The sequence below is a fragment of the Balaenoptera borealis genome (genome assembly GCF_965194805.1).
Source record: "Balaenoptera borealis genome assembly, chromosome: 20".
NCBI classification, from domain to species: Eukaryota; Metazoa; Chordata; class Mammalia; order Artiodactyla; family Balaenopteridae; genus Balaenoptera; species Balaenoptera borealis.
The window spans coordinates 36,840,563-36,864,328 of record NC_138879.1 but is presented as its reverse complement, the minus strand read 5'-3'; the positions used below and the strand labels follow the sequence as shown (position 1 = coordinate 36,864,328).

The following is a 23,766-nucleotide window of genomic DNA, read 5'->3' as shown; positions in this document are numbered from 1 at the left end:
TATACCTTTTAGTGCAATTACTTTGCTGGCTGGATTCATGATGGCGCTGTCTGCTGAAATTGGTCTTCGAATTGGATTACTTGGGTCATTCATATCAATAATTACCACCTGGGCCTGCTCCCCTACTTTCTCTCTAATGCAGATGAATTTGTCGGACTCCATAGTCAGGGTACTGAAGCCGATGTTTGCTGGGTTTATACCCAGGTTCTGGAGCTGAGGGAAAAAAATCAAAAAATATTAATAAATCATATTACAAAGCGAATTAGAAAGACTTGATATTCATGTATTGTTATCATTACAAATCCTCACTTAACCATTATTGCTTCAAGGTCAACAGTGACAACTCCATTGATTCAAGTGAGGCAATTACTATAATGGACCTTCTCTCTTCCAACAAATATGGCATTCGATTGTTTTGTTATAACCTTGTAGTTGTAACTTGAGATGTATAACCCTCCGGTTACAATTAAGAGGCAGAATAAATAGATATAAAGATAAAGGAAATAGCTACATCTGAGAGCTAGCCTTTATGGGTCAAGGGACCTGAGGTAATCCATGTTTCTTGGTTTAAGATCTTTGAACTATTGCATCTGTCCTCTCTAATCCCCTTTAGCAATTAGTAAGTTACTTGTTCATATGCATTGGACTTCAGGAATCTGAAAATTAAATTACAGCATAAAATGAGAGATTTAAAAATTTCACAGGGTTCTTGGTCTAAAGGAACTTGGATTAGCCAGAGCAGACAAACAATACTTTGCAAAATGTGCCAAAACAAAGATACGAAAGAGAGATCCAGTCAAAGGAGGCCTACAGGCAAGGGAATGAACGTGAATGCTCAACAGAAGGAAGAACAAATGCTAAGGCCTAGACAGATACAAAAGTGTGGTCTGCTAAGGGAACTGTAAGTACTTTTGTAACATTGGGAACATAGACCATGAAAGGCTTTCGGAGTAGAGAATTAAGGTTATAAACACAAGCAAGGGCTAGACTGATAAGCTAAATGTACCCCAGTAAGAATCCTGAATTTATTCTATAGGTAAAGGAAGCTACTTAAGGATTTTAACAAGGAAAATAATGGAATCAGATTTGCTTTGTGTACTCAGAAGCTATTAAAGTATTTGCTAAGCAAATATATAGGATCTAAAGATGGCAGGTCTTTGAAAACTAGTTAAGTGTGTAAGAACAAAAGGCACTTGTTAAAAGAAGACTTCTACCAGAGTGGGTCATTTCTCTGAGTGACTAAATGTAGTATAATAGACTAAGTACCACTCAAAGGCTATCTGAAGGCTTTCTTAGCTTTGACCAGCCTAGGGTTTTTTTGTTTGTTTTTTTCCTTTCCTCCAATAGATAACAAATTCACATAGAACAAAATCAAACAAAAATTTTAAAGCACAGGAAGAAAAAAAAAAAAAATCAAGTCTTCCTCCTGCCTTTGTTCCCCAGATAGCCAATTTCCCTTCCCAGAGACCATCACTGTCACTACTCTCTTGTGGACCGGCTGAGCCAAATTAAATATATTTAACTTAAATTCTTTTGTCAAACTCTTCTGCCAATAGTGCTTAACTATAACCAGACCAGGATCTCAAAAAGATACAACATAAGATTAAGAGACTACATTTTACTTTCACTTCCCTCTTATACCTCAATGACTGCAGGCACAACCAATTATGAAGTATAGTTACAGTAACTTAGTCACTGAATACCCGGGCAAGGAGACAAGCAATTGTCTAACTATTAACACAAACATGGTAATAAAGTAGAAGATGAACTAGTTGTACAAGCTCAAGTATATGCTGCAGTGCAAGGCAAATACACAAGCTGTGAGATATGTAACTTATACATGAGTTTGGTTACAACACAACTTTATGAATTATCAATTTTCATTTCTTCCTAACTTTAACTTTTAGTGACTTTTAGTTAAAGAACTAATGGAGGAAGATAAATATACGTGGTCCTCAACAATATATGAAGACACTGTGTGTGGGCTTAAAGGAAGCCTTGCACAAACCAAATTGTTTGTCTAATTTCAAGGGAAGGGGATACATTCGTTTTTCTGAGTAGACCAGTCCTCAGACTCTTAAGCTTAATTGATAGTTACCTTTCCAATAATTAAAAAAATATTCCAGTAGATCCTAGAGCTCCCAGAACTATATACGTAAAAGCAACAAGTTATCTTCTAGACTACTCTGTAAAATAAGAATTCTATGCTTCTAAGTCACTACCAAGCATTCACCTAAGGCAATTTTGAGCCCCAACTGTCACAGCTTAAATCCTACAGTGTCTGAGAAAGTAAAAATAGTGTTAGTCAAACAGTAAAATTAAAAGTAAAACAAGGATGCAAACCACAAACACTACTAATTGAACCCATAAATGATTCGAATAGATTCCTTTTGACCCCTCCACATAAGAGGCAGGTACAAGACAACTGTAAGAGAAGAAAACACTATTAGAAAAGGCAGTAAAGAGGAGGAAAAAAGGTAAGTCAAGAAATATGTGTTTCCTATTCCCAGGTAGATCTCCAGATAAATGCAGCAAGAAACGCACATGTCAAAATTTAGCACTGACCTTCAGCCTCAGAGCTGTTTTATTTGCAGAAAAGGCAAAGAACTGGTTCAAAGGGGGTGGGGTTCCTGTACTCCTCACAATTTATGTAATCCTTATATTCTTTTCTCATTAAACACATTCTACCAAGAAAGCTATGCATATATATTTTTCATCTTCTCTATCAAGAGTGTACTCCATGTGAAACAAACATACACCCTTTATTTAAAAAACAAAATTAAACAAGAGGTAGATGGCAAATTCTCACCAAGCCACATATTTAAACATTTTAAGGAGCATACTTAAGTAATGCCTGTTTATACAACTAAATAGGAAACTTCCCTTCCTAAAAAGCCTATCCCAGTTGTTAGGATAAGTGACAGAACTTCAAGTGACCTATTCCTATCAGTTAACAGAAAGTTACATTTGTTCCCTTCTCTTCAAATAATGTCAGTAGGAATTTTTCCTTACTGGTGACACTTTTCAGTGAGAATGCCCAGAAGGCTCACCAATTCTTCCCATATTTTCCTAGGATATATTCAACAGGGAAACATCCCAAAACAGTCACAGGACAGGTCACCATCATTAATCACAATTCTGGGTTAGATGCACTCTTAAAATAGGATCATATAAAAGGGTTACCATACTAGATCACTGTGTCTCGCAATATTCATACAGATTGAAACTTTAAAATACAACATAGGGAATTCCCTGGTGGTCCAGAGGTTAGGACTCCATACTTCCACTGCTGGAGGCCCGGGTTTGATCCCTGGTTAGGGAACTAGGATCCCGCAAGCCACTCAGCGCAGACAAAAAAACCCAAAAAAACACCGTAATGTTTTTAAACAGATTTCATTTTCAAAACAGCATATACTAGCCATAAAATATTCTAGTCAATCATAAAGTTCTGATGGTGTGTGAGCTATCTACCACAGAAACTGAATTACAGACTGTGGAAGAAACCACTAATAAATTCAGAGACCGTTTAAGCATCTCCAAACTTGCAGCTATTTACAGAGAATATACAACAATATCAGAATTCTGGCCACATTTTTTTTATCCTCTCAATTGGCAAAGTGTTGCTACTGTTGAAGATGCGGATATTCTATTTTGAGATATACTTGGAAGTTTCTATAATAAAGTGTTTTTTTTTTTAACTTCAAATAACTTTTATTTTGCTGTTATAAAATAAGAATATGGAGTCAATAAACTTAGGCCCAAGAAAAGGGATTACTTTTTCTGAATAGTTATTACACGTACATGGCAAATAATTCATACTATACAAAAGGGTATATACACTATGAAAAGTCACCCACTCCATGTTTCCAGTAATACCTCTCTCCCCCCAGCAATGAGATACTTTTCCATCTTAGATATCCTACGCACAGATGAAAGTATGTATTTCCATTCTCCCTTTTAAAAAAAATTAATGGCACATGCACAAAGGCACAAAAACTATCAACTGCTCCCCCTTTAAAGAAAGCCACCCAAACTGTGTAATTTGTTTAGTTTCCAGGCTAGATTTTGGACACTGGTCTGTAAGAGGCAATACTGTAGGACTTGACACCTAAGTCTAGTTCAGATTCCAAAAAATAAGTACAGTTGTCCATCCCTCAGTATCCACTGGGGATTGATTTCAGGACCCCTCGCAGACACCAAAAACCCACAGATGCTGGAAAGTCCTTCATATGGATGGGAAACCACAGATATGGAGGGGAGGGCTGACTGTAAATATTAATAGATTTACTGTTAATCAGCACACCCAAAACTCTGGAGTACCCTGGAATTACATTTTACAAACGATACAAATATGATTCCTTTTCCCTCTCCTCCCCTCCTCACCCCAATTTGGATTAACATGCCAAGAGAAAAAAGTGAGACACTGCATTCTTAGTTTTGAAGTGAAAAATAGTATTTCAGATTCCCCATAATCTAGAGAACACAGAGGGTTCTTCATTCAAGTAGACAATTACTGTACAAATGTATAACTCTGATTATAAACTACAAGTGCTATCCAGAATTCGTTCTGTAGATTCCTCATAAGAGCCAAAATGTCTGGGTTTAGCCCTAGTTTTGCCACATAAATGATCATGGGCGAATCAATTATCTCTGTATATCCATTTTCTCACCTGAAACATGTGAGATGATAGTACATATCACACAATTGTGAGGATTTAATGTGAAGTGCTTTCAGAACAGTGCCTTACACATAGTAAAACTTCAATAGATACTATTAGTACATATAACACATCAGTACTTAGGCCAGCTCAAGGTTAGCTTTTTTTGTATTTGCATTTTATCTGCTTAATACAGCTGTCCTAGAAGTTGGCTGAAATTCTGGGTGTGAATTTCTTTTGATTACTGATAAAAGATTACTGGTCTCTGGGTGCTTAACTTATTAGACACTGAATTTTTGTTTGTTTTTTCTTTCAAGAAAAGGAAATTACTCTTTAAAATTTCCAATTCTGCTCTTTAATTTGCCTAACTAAATTTAGTCCCTGGCGGTCCAGTAGTTAAGACTTCACCTCCCAATGCAGGGCATGCAGGTTCAATCCCTGGTCGGGGAGCTAAGGTCCCACATGCCTCACAGCCAAAAAAACCAAAGCATAAAACAGAAGCAGGGGCTTCCCTGGTGGCGCAGTGGTTAAGAATCCACCTGCCAATGCAGGAGACATGAGTTCGAGCCCTGGTCCAGGAAGATCCCACGTGTCGCGGAGCAACTAAGCCTGTGCACCACAACTACTAAGCCTGCACTCTAGAGCCCACGAGCCACAACTACTGAAGCCCGCGTGCCTTGAGCCCGTGCTCCCAACGAGAAGCCACCAAAATGAGAAGCCCGCGCACCGCAACAAAGAGTAGCCCCCGCTCGCCTCAACTAGAGAAAGCCTGCGTGCAGCAACGAAGACCCAACGCAGCCAAAAATAAAATAAATAAAATAAAATAAATAAATTTATATTAAAAAAGAAGCAATATTGTAACAAATTCAATAAAGACTTTTAAAAATTTATTTAAAAAATAAAGTTAGGTAGAGATCAGAATCTTCAAAATCACATAACATGGAATCATGTAACATATTCATGCTAAGTAACCCTATTTTATTTCAATTCTTATTTTTGGGGGCACCATGGAACAGTATTGCTAAGGCTTTCTAACAAACTTGGTAAATATGTCTCCTACACCTTTGTTTAGGGAGCAAGCGGGGAAAGCTAATGCAAACAATAGGCATAAGGTCAGTATCATAAAAAATTCTTTACTGTAAAGAGCTCAAGGCTAAGAAATAGAAGGTGAAATGGAAAGCAGGCTCAGCATTTCTCCCCTTAGTGTGCAGAATAGTTGAAACTACCTGGTTCAGAGACACATACACTGCCTCTTTCTCTCCCCTCTACTATACCTTTCCAAAACCAAAATTTCCCAACTTTTCCTAATCTGCCCATGCCCCACAACTTCAGATCCATTTATCCAACTAAACCTTAAGCTCCTCAAATAAAAGAACTTTCTTAAAGAATGAAAGCCTCTCCCATCTCTTCTTTTCAATATGCCTAAAATTCTGGAGGCCTAAATATTCTTACACAGAAGGACAACATTCCTTTACTCTATGTATACTGCTAATTACTTTTCAGGACAATTATAGATTAAAAGAGATTTATGAAACCCAGGAGTCCACACTAATATAAATAATATAAATATAAAAGGAAAAGTTGTTTCTTAGAGAAGAAAGCTAACTTAAAAATGGTGAAAGACAGCAGAAACTAACACAACATTGTAAAGCAACTATACCCTAATTTAAAAAAAAAAAAATAGTGAAAGACCAATGGAATTCTTTAAAAGTCAGTATTTTGCAGTCAACACAATAATTGATTTGGGCAACGATCATCAATGGATATTAAATTAATGGATGAAATTTTGAGGAGTAACAGATATTTACAAAGTCTCAAAATGTCTCCCCACAAGATACTTATTACAAAGGGAAAAAGAGATTTATAGTGAAGAAACCTGTTATACATAACCTTCACCAAATGATAAAAGTTAATGTAACTAGCAATGGGTCAAAGTGACAGCATATGCTTCCCAGTGAGATGCATTACAAAGAACACATCACTCCTGTAGTATTCCTGACAAAAGTATATGACCTATCAGATAAACACAAATTGAGGAACATGCCACAAAATAAGTGATCTGTACTCTTTAAAAATATCTATGTCTTGAAATACAAATAGAGTTCCAGACTAAAGACAACTAAAGAAACAGGACAACTCAACGCAATTCATGATCCTGAATTTTCTTTTGATATAAAGAACATTATTGGAACAACTGATGAAATCTGAATAAAGCCCGAGATAACAGTATTCTGTTAAAGTCAATTTCTTCACCTCGATTTCTGCAGTACGGCTATAGAAGACCATTTTGTTATTCTTATTAAATACACACTAAAGTATGCAGTGGCAAAGCGACATCACATCAGCAAACTACTTTCAAACAGTTCAGTAAAAAATGTACGTAGAGAGGCTAAAGAGGATAAATCAAATGTAAAAAATTACAAGAACTGACACATCTGGGTAAAGTGTATAAAGAATCTTTGTACCATTCTTCAAACTTTTCCGTAAATCTCAAACTCTGTATGAATAAAATGTTTCTTACAAGAAACTTAAGAGTCGTAACTGAAAGCAACATGTAGATCTTGCTTGGATCTTGCTTTAAACAAACCAAGTAACATTTGGGGTCAATCTGAATTCGGACTGGTTTTTAGGTACTGAGGAACTGTTAACTATTAGGATGCTATAATGATATCGTGACTGTAAGAAAGTGTCCTTATCTTCTAAAGATGCATGCTGGAATATTTATAAAATGTCATAATAGCCTGAATTTTAAAAAAATGTTTAATTAAAACAAAAAAGCAAATACAGCAAAATATTATTAAAAATCTAGATGATTGGGTATATGCTCTTCCCAGTATTATGAAAACTTGCAAATTTATTATTTTTTGAAGTTTTAAAAAAGGGATGAATCTCTGCTCTTATAGGTTACAGAACTTGAAAATTAAATTGTAATTGTAGGGATTAGACTTTTATTAGGCAATCTACCTATAGGGCAGGAAAGAAGAATACAACTTCAAAAGGTAAAGATGAAAATCAAACCATTCAAAGAGTGACATAATTCCAGAGCAAGAGTTTATGCTCTGTAAAGGAGCTGTATAATGTCTGCCCTATCAGAACTGAGAGGTTTGCTACACTGTCCAGTATGGCAGCCACTGGTCACAGGCAGCTATTTAATTTTGTTCAGTCAGTAAATAAAATTTAAAATTCAGTTCCTCATTCACATCAATCTCATTTCAAGTACTCAACTACCACATGTGACTACTGTATTGGAAGGCACAGAATACAGAACATTTCCATCATTGCACAGTTCTACTGGAGACCACTGTTTTCAGAAGTTTTTCTTGGGAATCCGACAAGGAGAAAGGGAGAACTTCTTTTACATTAAACTCTGGCAAAATATAAAGGATAGTTGGCAAAGAAACACTTTCATCTTATATAAGGATTTCTGACAAGGAGAAGTGGGAAAACTAGAATTTTCAGGTTTCAAAGTCCAGATATCTGCAGGAGGCTTTGGGGAAAAAAAATCTATAAAGTTTAATGGTAGCACAAGTAAGAGCCCAAGGAAGAGCCCACCTCAGTCTCGGTGCCTCTTTCAAGAAATCACTAAACATTCAAATAGCTAAGGCCCAAGTTATAAGGGACTGAGAAGGACTGAGAAGGTGCAGATAATAATAAGATGTAATTCCTTCAGAGAACATGAGAAAAGGAAGGCCCATCTCTGCGCTTGAGAAACTACCACTGCCTCAGTTTCTAAGATGCTCATCAATATCATAATGCTTTTGGGGAAAGAGTATACAACTGTAAGATGAATCCCCAATTTCAACAATGTTAACTGTGAAAGAGATTGTATTAAAATTAAAGAAATATGGTAAAAAAAATTTTTTTTAACTTCAGCAATATTAGATTCAGAAATCTAAGTTACATGCTCATCAGTTTTTAATGCTTTAAGCTTTGTTTTTTCTTGTCTTGGTTTTGAAACTGTACTTGATTTAGTTGTACATGTGGCAAACAGAAAAGAGAAAGTGTCCATCCCTGTTTGAGGGGGAGCAAGGCATGCCTAGGTGCTGCATAAAAGGTTTAAGTGATTTAACATACAGCAAGCACCTAGAACACTGTGGGGGCACATAAGCACTCTATTTTAGGGATTTCTATCCTTTTACAGTTATTTAGCTCTGGGACTATGGTATCGTGACAAACTATTCTAAAACAGATTGGCTCTGATGTCATGCTACTAACACTACATAGTCAAATCCAGGGAAGGCCAACTTGCTTTTTTCAAAATTCTTGTTACTAAAGACAGCTAGCAAAGCCTTCTTATATCAAGAAATCAGGAAACCCACTGATGGTGAGTCATTATCTTAGTAGAATACATTAGTGATCAAACTATGAAAATATTGTTAAAGGAACCGAATGGACTCTCTCTCTCTCTATATATATATATATATATTTAATCCAATAGTATACATGTATTAAAAAGGGTAGAGGGACTTCCCTGGCGGTCCAGTGGTTGGGACTCCAAGCTTCCACTGCAGGGGGTGCGGGTTCGATCCATGGTCGGGGAACTAGGATCCCGCAGGCTACACTGTGCAGCCAAAAGTTAAAAAATTAAAATAATAAAATAAAATTAAAAAGGGTAGAAAATTCTGGCATATGACAATTCAACCAAGGAAAACCAGACTACTTTTTCAATGCCCAGTTCTCTGACTGGCTAAAGATGATACTCTCCATCAGCACGTCTGTCTCAGCAATCAATCACAATTGTGTCTGTGCCTACAAATATCACATTATTCAAGGAGTAATAAGTTTGCTTTGAGCCTACTAATTTCAACCAGTGCTTATTACATTTGATCAGATAGGAACACTCATTGGAAACAGGCTTATTTATAAGCACACCCGGTAAGTATGCTTCCTAATGAATGACTAGTAGACTCAGAACAGAACTCATTTACCAGCTGAATCAGCTGAAATCAAAATACATTAAAATTTGTGTTTATGACAGCATTATTAAGGATTATGTTTCACAATTAGTGCTTGGCTTTACACTTTCCAGTTCCTTCCTCCTTGTTTCATCTGAATAGTTAGAATGTAAAGGAAGCATATACAGCTACTGTATTTCAGACAAGGCAATTCTGTGCTGTGCTCTATGTATAATCCTATTTCAGTTACCTTTTCTGTAAATGAATATTGTATCTTGATAAAGACTTAAGTGTTACTGCTACAGAGTTAAGAGGTCAACAATTTTCGAGTCCTGCTGATACTTGGATGTCACCCAATACAGATATTTTTAGGTGCTTGAAGATGTGGTTAACTTCCTATCCCAAGGATATCACTCAGCATAACTTCCTTTAAAAGTTCCAAAAAAAAAAAAAAAAAAAGTTCCAAAACATCCTCTACCTTCACTAGTATTAATCACAGTGAAGAAAATGCTGACAATAGTAACTTCATTGAGCCCTTCCAGGAAACTAGCAGAATGTCAAATAAAAACTGCAGTTTCTGTCTTCTACAGGAAATAAATTAAAATGCTGAAAGTGAAGCATTCCTTTAATTCTTTCATCAACAGTATACCAGCCATTGTTTTCTATGCGCTCCACACATTTTAAGCAACAAATAAAAATGCCCTTGTGGACCCCACACTTAAACATATAGATTTATTTCTACTCCATTTTAGTCTTTGAGGTAATCATTCTCAGGAGAATTTTTTTACTCTGGTCACTCCGTATTGTTAAGTAATACATTCAGGAAGGAACCACAGTTGGAGACAGGAACTATAAGACTACTAGCTTTGGTAAACTATCAAGAGACTCAAAGAATTTTTCCTACTTGTAGCCAACTACTAACTGGAAAATTAAAAACCTTTAAATGTGACTCGTTCTTTAAAAATAATAATCCAATAATTTGATGAAATGTCACATATCAATTCTGACCAAGCTGCAGGGAAATACAGGGAAGTTTTTACACCGCAAACCTTGCAGATAGGTATGACCCCCCAAGGTTATGCCCTTTCCTGTATAAATGCCGTTCAGCTGGCACAAAACAACTGAATGCTACCCAAGCTATGACTGGTTATGGAAATGCAACCGAAAGCAGGACACACAATTTAAGGGAGGGCAGAGCTACAAAGATTGGGAGAGAACACATGGAAGTAAAAACACCAAATAGGGTATTCATTTTCCCAAGTAGACTATTCCCTGGTCATCCAAAAAAGCTTTTGATAACTGCTGGAGAGAATGTGGAAATACTGGAACTCTCATATACTGCTGGTGGGGATGTAAGGTGGTGTAGCTGCTCAAAAAGTTAAAAAGTTAAAATATAGAGTTACCATATGACCCAACAATTCCACTCCTCGGTATATATCCAAAAGAACTAAAAATAGGTATTCAAACAAAAACCTGTACATTAATGTTCTCAGCAGCACTATTCACAATAGCCAACAGGTGGAAAGAATCCAAATGTTCATCGATCGAAGAAAGGACAAATAAAATGTGGTATATCCATTCAATGGAGTATTATTCAGCCATAAATGAATGAAGTACTGATACATACTACATGGATAAACCTCAAACAGTATGCTTAGTGAAGGAAATTAGACACAAAAGGTCACACATTGTATGATTCCATTTATAGGAATAGATAAATTCATAGAGACAGAAAGAATATTAGTCGTTGCTGGGGGATGGGAGGAGGGAGGAAGGAGACTGCTTAATGGATATGGAGTTTCCTTTTGGGGTAATGAAACGTTTTGGAACTAGATACAGGTGATGGTTGCAAAACACTGTGAACGTACTATATACCACTATATTGTTCACTTTAAAATGGTTAATTTTAATTTTAGATATGCTTAATATATAATTCATGTAGTCATTTGACAGTTTATATAGACATTTAAAATTATAAAATAATTAACTCGGAAATGTTTTTCTACTCTTCATATTTCAGAAACCATTTTAAACTCTTCATGCGCATTTTTTACATCAGTGTCTTCATTAGCAGTGGAAAGTCATCTGCATTCCATCAAAGTGTTTTTTAAAAATTCATTATGGTACCATCATAGGAAATTTATAACATGCCTCAAATCTCTATTTCTGTATTAGGAGAGTTGTTTTTACACTTGTTTTTGGATTACAATCTCCAGAAACACCTCCCTAATGGACTGGTTTTTGAGTGAAATTTAAAATGTTTGCTTACAACATCCAACAGTTGTAATTGTGAAGCCATACAGAGAGGAATAATTATTAGGTGTGTTAAATTTACCTCTTACCAATCCAGCTGATTTCAAGTCCATGGTAGCCTTCCCTGAACAGTGTTGTAGTATTCAATTCAAACAGAAGCAACTGTAAAGGACTCAGTAATACAGACACTTGGTAAGACTTTTCATATAAGGAAACTCTTTCCTGCAGAATATTTTATGGTTAAAAAAAAGACACCTGCCTTAGATTTGCACAGTTCAATAGAAAAGAATGTAAAGTACTGTACAGAGTTGGGAAAGAGATGGATTTTGTAAACCATGTTCTCCCTATAGGTTTTCTTCCCTAATTATTAATCCTCAAATAATGAGATCTACCCAAAGTTAGTTTTTTGCCAAGCTGAGCATATGTGGATAGTCTTTGGCTTCCCTCTGTCCACTTTAGTGGTTTTTAAGTCCTCTTTCTCAGATGAGCAGCTGGTCAGAAATAGATGAAGGCAACTCTCAACCCAATTCTCATTTCTCATCTACCATGATTCCCAGTTTCAACAGACGGGGGTCATTAAACACTGCAATCACCTTCCCTACTTCAGAAATGGACTGGATGTAGAAAATGAGAAGGAGGAGAGACTCTGGTGTAACTCCAAGATCTTGTCTTCAATAACTGGGTAGATGGGTAATTTTTTCCTTGAGCATAGCATATATGTTCAACTCAGCTGGATAGAGACTCCCCTCCAGCATAGGGGCTAAGGATTAATATTTGGGTGTCTGTATGGGCTAAGTATCATGATATAAATACAACCACATACTATAGGCTAACTTTACAACTGCCAGAAAGTATTGTCTTAAATATTTAATAAAAGAGGAAGTTGAGAAAAGCTAAAAAGATAGAGCTCGGATTAAACATGTGAAACAGTTTCCACAACGGTATATTGCAGAATTTAAATTTTTTAACGTGACCATATGGTTTTAATGGACCCAGTTCCTATTCTTTCAAAAATAAGCTTTAAAATCTGCCGTACTTCAGGGGACTTCCCTGGTGGTCCAGCAGTTAAGACTCCGCGCTTCCAGTGCAGGGGGCACAGGTTCGATCCTGGTTGGGGAACTAAGATCCCGCATGCTGCACGCCGCGGCCAAATAAATAAATAATAAAATCTGCTGTACTTCAGAACTTAAAGAAAGGTCCTTATTTATCTAATGATTCAGAAAAGGAAGTACTAGTATTACTGGCAGTTCTGTCTCCAAAGCACAATCCTACAAATGTGTAACCATTTTCCCCTCTACGGTTATGCTATTCAAAGTGAGCAAGCATGTTCTACTGCCACTTTTCCCGTCCTCCCTCCCCAAGCATAACAGTCTTCCTTGAGTTCTATTCAAGTTTTACATTAGAATAAACACAAAAACATAAATAATACAGTAAAATAGAAAGCAGAAGTTTCCTGCTTTCACAAGTGGCTTCAGACTGGAACATATTCACTCTCTTGTCACTAAGGAAAAGTCTAAGAGAAATTTGAGAAGTTCAGCCTTATGACAGGGATATAGATAATCTTCGTTATTACAAGTTAACCTGATTCCAATCATTCTGCACAATTTTTTAGTGGGAACTTGGATAAAGCCCTTTAAAAAACATCATCTCAATACCCGTTTAAGGCACAGAAAACCAGATGTTGGTTCACTGGCCCCCAATTTTCTCATAATATAAAAACTACTGACCTAAAAACATACTAGTAGAATGTATACGTCAAAGACCACCACAGCATACGTACAAATTATACAGATCATTCACCAAATGAGGCAATGTGCCACAATGAAAGAAGAGCAAATATTACCACCCACTCACTAGCTGTGTGACTCTGCAGGTTAACTGCTATGAACTTCAGTTTCCCCATCTGCAAAATAAGGCTAACCCTACCTACCTGAAGGGATGTTCTTGCCAATCAAATGAGATCACAAACATAAAAGATTTAGCAGAGGTCTTGGCACACAGTAGGTGCTCAAATAGCTATAATGGTCAATTTATTTTGATCTTGTAGATTTCAGGACAATTAGGATTTGATGAATAGTTATTCCCTATGAACTAGGATAAACTATCATAAATTATGTAAACTATCTTAAATTACGTCTTTCATAACACGAAAGAACAGACACAAAAATCTGAGTCTGACAGATGGGTTTTGCATAATACATTCAGATCCAAGCCTCCTGCCACCCCCTGAGTTAAGAGCATTAGCCTCAGGCACTTGGCCAAGAACGGTGGGGGGAAAAAAAAAAAAAGATACCTAAGAGCTGGAAACTTTGCTACGGCTTACAATTTGATTTTATGAAATAGCTTTAGCATGGCTATGTAAATAAATTTTAAGAAACAGCCTTGCTCTAATATGAAGGGCTAAAATATCAGCTATGAACTCACTTCCTATCTAAGTGAGAACATACACTTCTGCAGTACCATCTTATAGGACATATAAATAACTAACAAAGGCCTGACTGGCATTCCAGGTGGGTATTTTATCAGATGTGGTTTATCAGGAGTCTGACCAAGGAACATTAATTAAAGATGTACCAATGGCACATGTGAGCACTCATGGGATATTATAAAAGATTAATTAGAATTTTTCCTTCCTTTTGGGCAGTTTCAGAGCAGAATCAATTTTGTGTCATATGAATATTTGTATTAAATCCTGCACAATATCAAACATTCAATAACATCCATGGTTACAATTATGTGTGGACAGCCTCTGCCAACTAATCAATGCAAGCACAAATGCAAGCTGCAGTCAGTTTTGTTCACCACCTTGTCCCTAGTGTAACATAATTGTTGGTATATAGTAAATATTCAAATCTCAGGTGAGTACCAAATATTTATAAACCATAAAAATCTAGGTCTTAAATCTGCAAAATAAAATGTTGTCACTGGTTAAGAGATACCTGAATAAAATATACTGGACAAAAATTATATAGCTAACAATTAATACCCTTCAAGTGCTACACCAAGTACTTTCACATACATGATCTCAGACCTTCATGGTAACTTTGTGAGGTAGTACACATATTTTACAGAGAAAAAGGAGCAAGAGGTTAGTCTTAACCTGCCTTCTCCAATACTGTAGCGACATTTCACAAGCCACATGTGGTTCTGAGAACTTCAAATGTGGCTACTCTGACTGAATTTTCAAGTTTAAGTTAATTAAAATTAAATAGTAACTGATAATTGAGTCAATTATGGAAAACTTAGGTTTGGAACAACCTACATATGCAAACCTGCTTTTCCAACTGTAAATTTTATGAAAGCTAAATACAGGTCAAATATATCCAATGAAAATAGGGTCTGAATTGAGATGTGCTCTAAGTGTAAAATACATAGCAGATTTTGAAAATTCAGTACCCCCCCAAAAAGGAATGTAAAATATCTCATCTGAAAAGTTTATATTGGTTGCATGTTGAAATTATAACATTTGGGTACACTGAGTTAAATGAGACATTAATTTCACCTGTTTTTTACTTTTAATATGGCCACTGGAAAATGTAAAATTACAGATGTGGCTCATATTTTTCTACTGGATGGAACTGGTCTCAACAACCTCCAAACCCCTGATCTGTCTACTATACCGCATCATTAACCACACGTTAAACCAGAAGAGAAGTCACCTTCTCAGGGCAAAGTCCAACAGATAAAAAAGCACACTAGGATACTGATAACTTCTCCTCTTAAGGCCACTCATTGTTTTTCTTCAAAATATTTAGTGTCAGAAGACCTAGGTTCAAATCCTACTTTGACAGGTTCCCTCGGGCACTAGTTTGAGTCTCACTTTCTCCTACTGTTTAAGAAGGATGTCTGGGGGAATTAGGTGAAGACCTGGACGCACCCAGCCACATTCATAGGACACAACAGACTCTCACAAGAAAGGAAGTCTGCTGCTCCTTCCATTCACTAGTCACTGTTCGTCATCACTTCCCAAAAGAGAGAGTAGTCAACCAACACTTTCTATTAATGAATGTTTTAATTTTAGGTAACAAAATGTTCTAAACATATAAATATGGGTGGCCAGATAAATCTTCACTCTTACAAAGCACATCAGAATGGCCTGTAATTGTGCAGTCCAATGTCGTAGTCAATAGCTTCATGTAGCTATTTACATTTACATTAATTGAAAAGAAATAAAAGTAAAAATTTAGTCCCTCAGTCACAATAACCACATTTCAAGTGCTCAATATGCCTATGTAGCTAGTATAAATTTTCATCATGGAAGAAAGTTCTATTGGATAGTAACTCTCAAAAGGCAAAAGCCACGCAGTAACAATGACAGAAAAACATCCTGTTAAATATAATTCAAATATCATTAAGTTAAGGTTCCTGAAATCATGTATTTCACTGCACACCAAAATGAAAATGATTGTGATTCTACACACACAGTTTCATGCCTTAAATTATTTCCTAAACAGAGTGAAAGCACATTCACTAGACTTAGCCATACCCCTTTAAGTTGAGTAAATTGACCATTAGGAAAATTCTGAAAACCTTGATACATCTTAAACTTGGAAGCTATTCCTAAAGTAGACTGCCACATAATTCCAAGCAGTATGCCTCTTCCAGGCAGTACGGTTAAGCATATAACATATCCCAGTAATACTCAGCCTTGCTTTCTCTTTGCAAATTAAAATAATCATAGCAAGAACCCCTACCATTGAATTCACAACACATTTATGGATCAAAGGGAAAAGAACAGGGTTGGGAGATTTTTAATTGCATACCCGAAGAACCTGGGAATACAGAAGAATATGTCAATTGGCATAAAGATACTTAATGAGCCAAGAAATCAGAGTTGCAGGCAACACTATAGGTAGCCTAGGATTTTTTTCAGAACCTGCAATCCTAGCAAAATCTTGCTCAAATAGGCACTCATCTGTTCACTGCTATCAGCCTAAACATCCTAAAAAAGAAAAAAAAAACTCCTTTACAACTTAAAATATTAAGCTTCATTTGATGTAGTTCTGAGTCCTTGATGACAGACCCTTCAGTTGGCCAAAGTAGTTCCATGGTATAAAAATAAATTCATTTACAGTTCACCCTTCGAAGATTTCACAGGTTAACTCTACACGCAAGTTCCTCAATTCTTGTTCCCAATTTTTATCCTAAGTGTTTCAGAAAGTTTTCTGCTACTTAGCAAACTGGCAGGGGCTGAGAGGTCAAAGACCTAAGATGCCAATTAAAATAATCCTTATTAATTTTTACACAGCAAGGGATAAAAATGAAAAGTCAGGAATTATATTATCCTGGAAGAGGTTGGTGATTGGGGCTCTGCACAATAAATAATCATTATCAGCTTGAGTACACAGCCACCAAAGCAGCTTAAACTTAGTCATGGCATATATACTACTCCAAAAAGTGAATGACTGAATTCGTCAAGTTTATTTGCAAAGTTACTTTATACTCAACTCTTCAAAGTATTTGAGAAGGAAATGGCTTCACTCAAGTGTTTGCAAAAACTCTGAACCACTTAGAAATCAGACCCATATTAAATCTGTCTTCAATCAGTGACATGGTTGGAGTCCAGTCTTTGGGATTATTCAACAATCTTGTCTCCTCATTAATAGAAATGCAAAACTATTGCTCAAACCACCACCAGTCAAGAAACAAGATTTACTAGTGGGCTATACCTGTTTTGTAAAGAAAACAGCAACTATAACTGCTTTTCTTGTGTATGATTTTACATACTTCTGTCTGCAGGAAGATTATATTCCAGAAGCACTTTAGTGTGAGGACAAGGTTGTGTTTTCCCCTCACACTCAAAAACATTATTTTCCTAACACTCCACATTCAACAGAAGTAACCACAGCAATACAAATTTGGATGGAGCATAAACAAAAACTTCTGTGCCCATTCGGTCACAATGTTTTTTAACCTTTTGTAAAATAGTGTTCTATTACATCAGATGAGTTATCTGAAAACCAAAAATGACTGAATAAAGTACATTACTTAACTCATTTTTTGAGTAAAGATTTATAATTCATTACATTTCAAGACAAAGAAGTCTTGCTGATGCAAGCAAAGGTGATACCTGTAAAAAAAATGAAATCATGTTGATAGCCAGAATATTAAACCTTTTAATTAACATTTATTTATTGTTATAACAATGGCAGAAAGTAAACAGCCTTCAATGGTAAAGTGTCCAAGAGGCCACTAATATTAGTGTCATGTCAAACCACTGGCATCTCTTATCATTACGAATTAGTCCTTCAAATGACTGAGCTGAGACAGACCTCTTTAAGGAGGTAATTAGAAAGAAAGCATACTTTATGAATAAATTATTTCAGTCAAAGTAAAACCAGGATTGGTGAACCAGGAAAATCAGAAGCTTAGAAGAGACTTAATTCAGTCAAGCCCTCCAATGATCACCTGCCTGGACCCGCTATGGGCAAGCTGCCAGATAAGACAGTCTGTTGCCTACAGGATAATGCACCATGGGGAAGAACTCTAGAATCTACTAAAGAAAACCAATTACAGACGAAATAACCTTGCATATCTCAGGGCAGGTGTGCTCTATCCCCAGGGGTCGTTCAATTCCATGCAATCCTGAGGGAAGTACTCACGCCAAGCCAACTAGCTGCTAGACTCCAGCAGACCCCAAGATAACCTCTGAACAACTCTTTTCTCCCTTCTAGAACCGAAGAGGGGATAAAAGCCGCACCATTCCCAGAGACATCAAGAAAGTGAAAAAAGGCGAATCCCCTTAGGAACCTTGACCCCACGCACTCTGAAATTGACACCGCCCTGAGAAATACTTTCCCCTATTCTATCCTCGTTCTTTTCCTTCAGTGAGCTTCCCTGTTCCTACTGCCTCGGGGAAGGCAAGAGAGGAGCCACTGCCGTTCTCCGCATGCCCGGGGAAGGTGCCTTTCCCGTTGAGAGCCGCAGAGGGAGGAAGAAAAAAGGTTGCCTCTCCCCAACCCACCCGCGCCACAACTCCCGGGTGCAGACACGATGGGGGAAAGGGAAGAGAGCAATGAGAGGTGACAGCCTGCGCTGGCCTAGGGGAAGAGAATTCTTGCTCCGGGAGAACCCCCCCACCCCGCCCCGCAACGTACCCAAATGAATGAACTGAATAAAACCGGGGGTGGAAGGGTTATTATGCGCAGTTCTTGCCATCCAGGAAGCGAAGACAGAGAGGCCTTCAAACCCAGGTATGGCCTCACTGCCCTATGCACCCCGACTCGCTTCCTTTCCACCCAAGCCCCACATCATTTAACCCTTCAAGCTTTCCAAGATAGTGCCCCATCCTCCATCTACCCCAGGAACCGATACCACCACCACCACCACCACCACCCCCCACCCCGATTCGCCTCTTTCTGCTTGGGCTCAGACTCCAGCTTCTTCCTTCCTACCTCCCTCTCTCCACAGCCCTCACTAGCTCGGGCCCACCGCACCTGAAGATGCTCCTGAAAACGAATTGGCAGAATCTGGGCCATGGCGCTGTCGGGGGTGTATGGTCTCCTCCTGTCACTGGGGCTGCGGGGCAGTGGCTGCCCGGGCTCTCCAAGGGAGAGGAGGAGAAGGGGGAGGGGGGAGGCTGGGCTCAGCAGGAGAGTCTCCGGGGACGCAGGAAACTGGCAGGCAGACGAAAGAACTCAGGTCGGGGGCGGAGGCTCCAGGGTCCGCGAGAGCCGCAATGGAGGAACCGGGCGCAGCGCAGACTCCGGAAACGGCTGAGCCCTGCGGAAGGATCCTGGCGACAGAACTCCGCCCAGGTCACCTCACCCCCTCCGCCTTATGTACTCCTCCACGGAGCGCCGCGGTGCATCGGAGCGCAGGAATTCGGGGCGCGGGGCGCAGGGCGCTGAAGGCCTCGCTTACTGCTGCGACAGGGAGATAAATAGAGGAATCGGAGGGACTACTTTTTGTCTCATCACTTTCCCCAGCCGCCTGCTTTTCCCTCCCCCCCCTTTTTTTTCGCATTTTGCCACATCATGCGACTAGGGGCGACCAACGTCATTTCCGTGGGCGCTTTAGGTCCCACCCACGTACTTCCGGGTGCACGTGACGCTGGTCAGGAAAGGTCTGCTAACTGCTGCCGGAATGCAGAGCGAGTTCTAGGGAAGTGCGGCGTCTCCTGGGAATGAGGTGGCTGTTGGGCCGCCTTGAGGAATGGCGGTGCTGCTCTCTTTCCCAGTGGGCCCTGCCTATTTAAACGTAGTCCCTTAAGAAGAGGACGTGGCGTGGGCAGATGGGCCCAACCTCCCGCCCTCTCCGTGACTCAGGGAAACGGCCCCCCTGCAGAGCGCTCTTGGCAGCCGGCTGCAGCGCTCCTCCCCCGCCTAGTCTCATGTGGTGGGTGGTTTGTTACATCCCAGGGAGGGGGGGCACTGAAACACTGAAATGGGGCTTAAAAATCCTGTCTGCCCTTACGCACGCCCTTCTGACGGTTGGAGAAGCTGACGCTTAGGTTCTAACAGAACTAGTAGTCTCTTGGGACGTTAAACAATTGACTCAAAGGGCAGTGAAGGCTATTTATGAGGTATCTCAAACTGGCCTTGTGATAGCCTTTCTTAACGTTTCTGCGGACATTTTGGCGGACGTATATATGGGTCTAGCTGAGTAATAAATTTGGTGAAGAATTTGAGTGTCATAAATACGCTAAAGAATTGGACTAAAATTGTAGCAGGAGGGTTTTTTTTTCCAGCCATATCAAATAATTAATGAGCCTCAAAGATTTAGATAATTAGGTTAAAGATGGTTTGTAAAACCTTAAGGTGTTTCCTCGGTGTGGCTAAGGTACACTCTTGGAGAAAGGGATTAACTATTAGCGGTGTATTTCAGTGGGACCGCCTCAACAGTGTAAACTAGCAGTGTTTGGGAATGCAAGCGCTTCAAAGCTGGGGCATCGTGTCTTGTAACAGCATTAAAGTATCTGCGGTATTCATTATCGATTAATAACCTTCCCAGTATTTTATTGCTAAAGTATAAGCTGTAATAATATTTCATAATAGCACAAATAAAGCATAAAAGAATTTCATTCCGTGCTTTTCATCTTAAAGAGGTGTGATTGCTTTTCCAGAAAGATCCTGAGGAAGAATTCAAGTACACTTTATTTTTAGTAACCTTTTCAGTTAAACAGAAAACTATTAGGTATACAATAATTTTGTGTGTTAAGCAGTTTTGCTGAGAATTTGCTTAATCATTTAAATTGCTTTTAATGTTCTCCCAAAGTATACCTCACATACTGAGGGTGAGAGAAGAATCTTTGGCAGTTAAGAGAGCAGACAGAGACTGTTCTGCAAGAAAAGCCTTGCCACCATGTCATCAGAGTGAATATTTATGCTTGGCAAAATTTCATTGTTTTGTTAATACAAATACTTGAAGATGTTCTGTATTCTGCAGCATTCGAAATGACCTAATACCACTTTAATAGTATAGCTACTTTGAATCTTTTTTGGAAGTATACAAATTCTAAATTAAAAATCTAAAGGAGTTACTGTTTTATTACAATAAAAGCAGTAGCTTAATCAAGTTACATTTCCAATTTCAGAATCTGGGTTACAAGAGCTATATTATGAACTGGCCACCAAAATTTTCTTTCTTAATAACTGTCTTGCATTTTCAGACCTGTAATTTTAAAGACGTTTAGAATCCCCAAAGCAACTGATTTTAGCTTGGATATTTGGTGTGGAATATCTAACCAAAAGTGCACTGAGATTCTGTTAAAGTGACTGCTGTGTCATCACACAGAAATCTAATGAATGCATTGTTTTCAGAATCATTTAGAGGGAAGAAAAATAGATTACAGTATACCAGCTCATTTTGAACACTGTCCTTCAAATCAATAAATCCAAAAATTTTCAAGAGAAAAAAATGTACTAGATGATAAACGTTAAAAAAAAAAAAAAAAAACCAACCCAAAACCCAAACCAATGCTTTTTAAAGATTAATGATTTTGGCTGAGGTAATGAGAGAGCTTTTTATGGTAGCACACTGTTCTTGCTAATAGTGTAGAGGCAGGACAAAAGGTTGTCAATACTTGGTTTAGAAGCCCCGAAGACTAAGTCAGTGTTAACGGTTACCTGAACAGTAACTGAATGGCTTTGTTTTCAGGCACTACCTTAAGTTAGAGAAGATAGAAAAAAAAAAAAAGTTTTCTGGTTTATTAGGTTATCCAACTATGACAAAGTCTTTTAATAAGACTATAAATGTATTATCATCATGGCTTTTGGTTTCAGAAAATGTTTTAGTAAAGTAGCCATGTTAATAAAATAAATCGTCAAATTCTTTGAATTTGAAGGTATTTTTAGCAGAATATTCAATAGTAGGTCCTTGCTCTGAGTCACAGCAAGTGCCATTAGCAAAAACTGCATTGCTCATCTGCTATTTTGAGGAGTGCCAGTTTCTCAAAACCTATACAAGAAAACTTTGTGTCCCTAATTTTATATTTTATGCCAGGACCTGTTTTACATATATATACATATATATGTATCCTCCAATGGGAATGACACATCAGAAAAACTTTTCATTGTAGGATTCTTCTGTAGTTTTTCATTTTCAAGCAACCCTGGATTTAAGGTCCCTGCCTTTTAACTTGACCTTTTAAAAACAGCGTGAACTAGCTGCATTGCAAAAGCCACAAGGTAAAGGTGTTTCTCAAACATTAAGAGATTAATTTTAAAGCAGAAGTTTAAACCCAACCCACTGTACCAAATATTTAAAGTTCAGATTTTAATGAAACCAAGAGGGATATACTTTAGCATTACCTAAATGAGTGGTTTTGCCATTTAAACGGCAGCTTTGAAAAACAGCTCAGCCCCCTAGGGCCACTGATATGATTCCCAGCAGGATTAGATAAAGACCCTATCACAGGCCAATAAGTGGCTCAGGTATCAGTCAACATAAATAACCACTTTATTTTGGTCCTGTACAAGGCACTGATTATAGGCAAAGCTCACCCAAAAAGAACATTTACAAAGCAAGAAGAAAATTTTCACGGTCTTATTTTAGTATGAAATGGACCTTAACTTAAACTCAATTATCACTCACTGCTCAGGCTTGTGCTAAACCTAATTTGTACAGACAGGTTTTATAATGTGTCATGGACAGCAATAAGATCTGTAGTGAATCTACTGTGTGTCAGGATCAAGCATGTTCCAAGTGAACAGTCAAGACTAGCCCTGTGGAAATACAATCTGGAATCTAGCATATTATATAGGCCCCTCCCATGTTTTCTAAAGGTTAAATCGGATCGCAGCAGAGGAATGAAATAGCTCATAACATTACCTTAAAAAGTCATCTCAGAAAAGTTGGTTCAAATATAGTGATACACAGAGCTTTGGGGAAAGAAAAACCAGAAGAGTTATAACACTACTGATCAACAGATGCTAGTCACAACATCCCTTTCAAATGGAAAAAAGGTAAAAGAAGCTTGAGAGGATCTACAGAATGAAAGGGCCATGAGGGCCAGGATGTGGGAATGATTGTTATGGGCTCCCCACCCCCCGCCCCCCGCCACCGGCTCCTTTCTAAATATGTAGAACTGTCTCTTTTTACCTCCTGGAGTTATTACTGTCTCCAAAGCAGGGTAGAACCCACAAACATGTTCTGTCAGCAATCTTAAAATTCTGTCACACCCCAGGGATAGATAGATAGTTCTACAAGTAGCAGTGCACCTATGCAGCCTTGTTATGGTGATAAACTCCTCCTCAGAAGACAATATTAAGGACTGAGATTTGGTAAACAAAGTTTTGTTTAACTCAATAATAGCAAAGTCAAGGAAATATAATTTACTCGGTCAACAAACACTTCAGTACATAACAATGAAAAGTTAAATACTTAATGTTAAAATCTTTTGAAAGGCTTTAAAAAATATTTTTATATGGGGAAATAAATTCTGAATCTTAAAGGCCTCATGTTAATCACTGTGAAGTTTTGGTATACTACTCTTGCTAATGTAGCCTGATCTGAATATG

The 23,766-nt window shown here is 37.9% G+C and overlaps 1 protein-coding gene across 5 annotated transcripts in view; it reads right to left on the bottom strand.

Annotated features, from left to right (window-relative positions):
- CLTC (clathrin heavy chain) overlaps positions 1-19,741 on the bottom strand; it is a 65,680-nt gene extending 45,939 nt beyond the window's left edge. For 2 of the 5 annotated variants that reach the window (XM_082371955.1, XM_082371951.1), the window contains exons 1-2: positions 19,243-19,740; positions 6-213 (exon numbers count right to left, since the gene is read on the bottom strand). In XM_082371955.1, coding sequence (XP_082228081.1) covers positions 6-213; positions 19,243-19,284 — 250 coding nt within the window. In that variant the 5' untranslated portion in view covers positions 19,285-19,740. Of the gene's footprint in view, positions 1-5; positions 214-17,799; positions 17,824-19,242 lie in introns of those variants that run through there. The other 3 variants (XM_082371953.1, XM_082371952.1, XM_082371954.1) reach the window with 3 other exon arrangements.
- Between the last annotated feature and the right edge of the window lie 4,025 nt (positions 19,742-23,766).